Genomic DNA, 5,526 nt, shown 5'->3' with positions numbered 1-5,526 from the left:
AAAGTTGTTGGAGTACCGCGGAGGAAGATCGATCGAGAGGGGCAACCCGCTCTCAAAGTGTCTTTTCTTTCGATATTTTTTTAATCTATTCATCATCAATTCTGATAATACAATGGATACTAGAAATATTAAGAAATTACATTCAGATCGGTAGACCACCTAGCGACGGCTACGAGCACTGAAGCGAGCCGAAGGCGCGCCGCCGTCATCGCCCCTCCCTCACTAAGGCCTGGTAAAACTTATAGTAGACAGTCAAGAATTCGTGGTGCACTGGTGCTAAAGCCCTATAAGACCAACGCAACCAGACAAAACCACCGTCGTTGAAGAGAAATTTAGATCAAGGATCAACCTGTAGACACACGAACACAAACGAACAAATATCGGATCCACGTGGACCCACTGAAGACAAACGCCGACCGAATCCCGCGAGATCCGCCGGAGAAAAATCTCCACACATCCACTGATGGCGCTAGAAGCACTATCAGGACGGGGGCTAGGCGAGGAGAACCTTATTTCATCTTCAGAGAGCCGCCACCGCCTCGTCTCTTTAAGCAAGTCACAAACCCTAAAAAAACTCATAAAAGCATCGAAAAATGAAGCCCTACCGTCGGCAAAGGCCGGGATCTATCACGCCTCCATGGCCCTAAGGCCACAGGAAACGATGCAGACCGGCGTTGGCGCCGACAGGAGGCAGAAGAAACCCTAGTGCCGGCTGGGTATGACGCTCTCAAAGTTGCTGGAGTACCGCGGAGGAAGATCGATCAAGATGGCTGCTATTCACACTAGTATAAGTTTTCCACAAAATCAATTTTTATGGATATTCCACAAAATCAATTTGTTTAGGATATTCCTCAAAAAAAACATTTTTTTAGAACACCCACAGAATTAATTGAGAAGTTGTGGACATTGTTCACAGGATGTTAGGCCCGACTTGCAGGCTCGGCCCAAATAATATAATCTCGTTGGGCACAACGGGCCGGTCTCGTTTCTACACAAAATACGCTTTCCCGTGCGCAAAACGGGGCTATTTGCTTACCGTCTAGTAGTTGCTGGTGGCTGAGGCGGCGGATTGCGCTTTGGTTACCTCCCGATCTCTGTTTCTCTCTCTCTCCCATCTCGTTTCGTTTCGAGGCCAAGTCGCGAAGAGGCGGAGAAGCCGGCAGGCAGGCTACGCCGCCGCCAGGTCTAGCGCCTCGGGCAAGGGAGGAGGGGGAGGGGGAGGGGGAGGGCGAGGAGGAGGTTGCCCGCCATGGGAATGAAATTTCTGAACAAGAAGGGGTGGCACACGGGGAGCCTCCGGAACGTGGAGAAGGTGTGGGTGGCGGAGCAGAAGGAGAAGGAAGAGCAGCACAAGATCGAGGAGTACAAGAAGCAGCTCAAGGAGGAGAGGGAGAAGGCCGAGTTCCGCGCCATCCAGGAGCAGGCCGGATTCAAGCCGTAAGCATCCCGCATCCCGTCCCAATCTATTCGCTGTTTTAGCTAGCTAAACTAGGGTTTCGGGTGCGGAGAGATTAATTGACGCGCTCGTGAGATTCAATTCGATTTGGTGGTTTAGAGGCTGCTTCGATTTGGCAGTCGAGTCACATGGGATTTAGGGCCAAATCTGCAGGATCTGAAGTAAATTCCTGTGCGATCTTGTGTAAGATTACTGCTAGAGGTTACCTGTTCCACGGGCTAAGCTTTTCGTAGGATCTGTTCATTTCGATTTGTCACGCAAACTTCTGGGAAATTCCGAATTCCTTTGGGGGAATTTTGCTGTCACTTGCTTATGTGTATGTGGTTTCGTTGTTTGCAGGAGGCAGGAGAGGTTGGAATTCCTCTACGAGTCAGGGTTGGGCGTCGGCAAGGGGAGCTCGGATGGATTCCAAGCACTGCAGCAACCTGGCCCAGCGGCAGCTCCCGCCTCCTCTTCTGCTCCAACGGCTGCTGGCTCTTCCAAGGTATCTCAGTTGTTCCTTATCTCTCTGGTGATTCTAGTCCATTGTTCTTCGTGGATTTCAGATTTGCACGTAATGTCCCATACAATTGTCAAAGAAACATCGATGTTACTTATGTAAACTGTATGTTTTCTTCTTTACTTTTGAATAGAGATCAGATACCTGTTTGGTGGTTTCATATTGAATTATACTATATGTTCTCTTATTAATAGTTGAACCGATAATAACCATGGTATGTTTGGTTTATAGAAAAGACAAACTTTGTTTTTTAAGGGTTTATGAAGATACCTATCATCTATCATCGCATCACTATATACGGCTTGATTGATTTTGCAGTTGCAGCGCTTATTTTGTTCTGTCACGATGTTTCAGGATACTTCACTGGGAGCTCTATTTGAGGAGAAGCCTCAATCTGCTAATGACACTTGGAGAAAACTTCACTCTGATCCTCTACTCCTAATAAGGCAGCGGGAGCAGGATGCTATTGCAAGGATTAAAAATAATCCAATCAAGATGGCCGAGATAAAGAAATCAGTAAGTTCTCAGAATTGATTCCGTGCATCTGAATTAGAACTAGCTTGTGAACTCATCCACACATAGCAGCCTATTGATGGTTTCCAATGATTTCATCTGAACTACACTCTCTGATACAATCTTATTTCTGTAGATGGAAGCAGAAAAAATGCAGAAGGAAGAAAAGAAAGAGAAGAGAAAGCACAAAAAACATCGTCATCATAAGTCGAAGAGTAAGAGGCATCACTCAGCTGAAAATTCTGATTCGGATGACGTAAGTGATGGCAAGGACGAAGGGAGGAAGAATGTTCCTTCTGCTCCAGAGCACAAGAGGGAAGTGAAAAGGTCAAGGCGTCATAAGAAAGAAAGTAGACAAGAATCCTCGGATACAGAAGATGATGCGCCAAGGAAAAGAAGGCAGGAGATTTCAGAAGATGATCAACCAAAAAGAGGACGACAAGACAAGTCAGAAGATGCTGAACGGAGAAGACGGCAGGAGATGTCACAAGATGATGAACCAAGGAGAAGACGGCAGGATACGCCAGAAGATGATGAACCAAGGAGAAGACGACGGGATACGCCAGAAGATGATGAACCAAGGAGAAGACGGCGAGATACACCAGAAGATGATGAACCAAGGAGAAGACGGCGGGATATGCCAGAGGATGATGAACCAATGAGAAGGCGACCGGATATGCCAGAAGATGATGAACCAAGGAGAAGACGGCCGGAGATGTCTAAGCATGATGAGCATCCACGTCGGGATCGGCCGGATGCTGAGGATAGGAGGAGACACAATTCAGGGTCAGACCGCCTCCATGCTTATCCAAAGCATGACAGCTCAGACTCGAAGCAGAGAGGTATTGGAAATGGCCGGAACAATGGCAATTCCACTTTTGAACACCGCTCCCACTCTGAAGTCGGTTCAGGAGATCAACGAAGACAAGAGAGCCGGCAGGGCAGGGAACTAGGTTCAGAAGGCCGTGGAAGACAAGAAAGCCAGCAGGGCAGGAACAATGGGCCCACAACTAACCGCCGTCGAGGGGGCGTGCACCATATGTCAGAAGAGGACAGGGAAGCTCGTCTGCGGCAAATGCAGGCTGACGCTGAGGTCCACGAAGAGCAGAGGTGGAAGAGGATCAAGAAGGCTGCAGATGATGATGCCAAAGAGGCGTCCACGGTGGCTGCAAACCAGTTCAGAGGGAAGAACTTCTTGGAGGACGAAAAGAAGAGTATATTTGGTGCTGACAAGGGCGGCAGCGCCACCATCGAAGAGAGCATCCGCCGCCGCGCCTATTATTCTCAGGGTGGCGGTGATGCCCACGAGGCCAATGCGTTCAGGCGGTGAAATCCCTCGAGCTTGAGCACAGGCTTCATATATTTCTGTTTGCAGCTTTGTCTCTGTTCTTCCTTTTCCAGTCTCATGTTTGTATGATGTACGATACTTGGAAGGAATATTCTTGTTATGCACTCCCTCCGTTCGGAATTACTTGTCATAAAAATGAATAAAAATGAATGTATCTACAACTAAAATACATCTAGATACATTCATTTATTGGCTAGTAATTCCGAACGGAGGGAGTAGTACTCCCTCATCCCATAATGTAAGACGTTTCTTGACATAGTGTAGTGTCAAACAACATCTTATATTATGGGATGAGGGAGTACAATACATGGCCCTCATTATTTGGAATCTCAGAAACTTGTATTGAAACTAGTTAATTGCCCGTTGCTACGGGGCATACATACTCTCTCCGTCTGAAAAAGCTTGCCCCAAGCTTATTCTTTAAATGGATGTATCTAACACTAATTGGTGCTAGGACAAACTTTTTTGGAGGGAGGGAGTATTTTAGTGGTCCGACATCGCCTTGTTCACATCAAGTGGCATCATCGGACTGTTTCACCATTAAATTTTGCTCTGTCCTGCCAATAGCACATCTCTCTCTTCTCTCGGGCTCCTTTGGTTCGTAGGAATTTCATAGGACATGATTTGAAAAAATATATTTTCATGAAGCCCTTTGGTTTGTAGGAATAAACTCCTATTCCTATGTAGAGTAGGATCCAATTCTTCACATCTCGAAGAAAAAAAACATTAGCCTAGATTCGATGAAAAAATTCTTATTCTATGCATGAAATGACATCTTTCTTTATAGGAATTGAGATGCATGTCATGTCATCTCACTTCCTATTAAATCCCTATTCCTATAATCTTTCTATCATATGAACCAAAGGAGACCTCACTCCCTCCCTCTCCCTTTCCCTCTCCTATTTTCTTCAGTCACATTAGAATACTAAAATTGGCCATATATTGTTTTCATGAGAACAAATATGATTATACATTATGATAACATACTTCAAGACATCATGTAATGTATGTAGGCTCCGTCCGGAGATCAGAATGACCCAAATAGTCAGAATAGCAATAAAACTAATGACACATAACATATGAAGAGGTAGAATAGGTACACCATTTGTGACCATGGAAAGTTGTATCTGGAAAGTAAGAAAGAAGGTCGGGCATCGTTTTCTTTCTTTCAAGGAAAGAAAGAAAAGTGGTCTAGCCTCCGCCGCCACCACCAGAGGGCCTCCTTCCGCAACCGTCCTCCGATGGCTCCCCTATGCTAATGACCTCGGTCGTCGGTGGTGAAGGGGGTCGGCGGATCTACGCGTGTGGATTATTTTTGGCATTAGTAGCTGAGGGTTTGGACTGTTCATCTTCTTGGCTTCGGCAGTGGTGATGATGGCGCCAATAAACAAAAGCTTTAGATCCTTCCCCAACGAGGCGATCCGTGTTGTGGGTGACTCAAGGGGGATACGATGAGCCTTCCGTGGTATTCCGGAGCTTTGGCTTCGACACCGCTCCAACAGAGGTTAGCACTTCCATAAGAAAGTGTGAACCTCATGATAAAGTGTGTGTCATCAACTCACTTGTGATTTTTCCCGCACTTTCCTTTTCCGCTAATTATTTTGTTGCCTAGCTTAGTTTGCGTGGGCACTAAGCCCAGTTTCGATCGAAGTAGCTCATCGGGGCGAGACGGCCGGCCGTCTAGGAAAGGCGTCAGGTGTGTGTGTGTGG

The 5,526-nt window shown here is 46.6% G+C and overlaps 1 protein-coding gene across 1 annotated transcript; it reads left to right on the top strand.

Moving 5' to 3' along the window:
* The first annotated feature begins 1,205 nt into the window (after window positions 1–1,205).
* On the top strand, window positions 1,206–4,194 carry LOC119336676 (pre-mRNA-splicing factor CWC25 homolog). Its single transcript, XM_037608743.1, has 4 exons — window positions 1,206–1,437; window positions 1,796–1,940; window positions 2,310–2,471; window positions 2,605–4,194. Exons 1-4 carry the CDS (start codon window positions 1,250–1,252, stop codon window positions 3,796–3,798), a joined length of 1,689 nt encoding a protein of 562 aa, XP_037464640.1. The 5' UTR covers window positions 1,206–1,249; the 3' UTR covers window positions 3,799–4,194.
* Window positions 4,195–5,526: the final 1,332 nt, after the last annotated feature.

The sequence above is a fragment of the Triticum dicoccoides genome, chromosome 7B (assembly GCF_002162155.2).
Source record: "Triticum dicoccoides isolate Atlit2015 ecotype Zavitan chromosome 7B, WEW_v2.0, whole genome shotgun sequence".
NCBI classification, from domain to species: Eukaryota; Viridiplantae; Streptophyta; class Magnoliopsida; order Poales; family Poaceae; genus Triticum; species Triticum dicoccoides.
The sequence above is the reverse complement of the archived record's forward strand: the minus strand, read 5'-3'. Positions and strand labels throughout refer to the sequence as shown.

Bases quoted from the DNA above. Each gene is read 5' to 3' on its own strand.
- LOC119336676 (XM_037608743.1), top strand. From the start codon at position 1,250: ATGGGAATGAAATTTCTGAACAAGAAGGGGTGGCACACGGGGAGCCTC. The intron at 1,438-1,795 runs GTAAGCATCCCG...CGTTGTTTGCAG, and splicing joins GAGCAGGCCGGATTCAAGCC to GAGGCAGGAGAGGTTGGAAT. The intron at 2,472-2,604 runs GTAAGTTCTCAG...TTATTTCTGTAG, and splicing joins TGGCCGAGATAAAGAAATCA to ATGGAAGCAGAAAAAATGCA.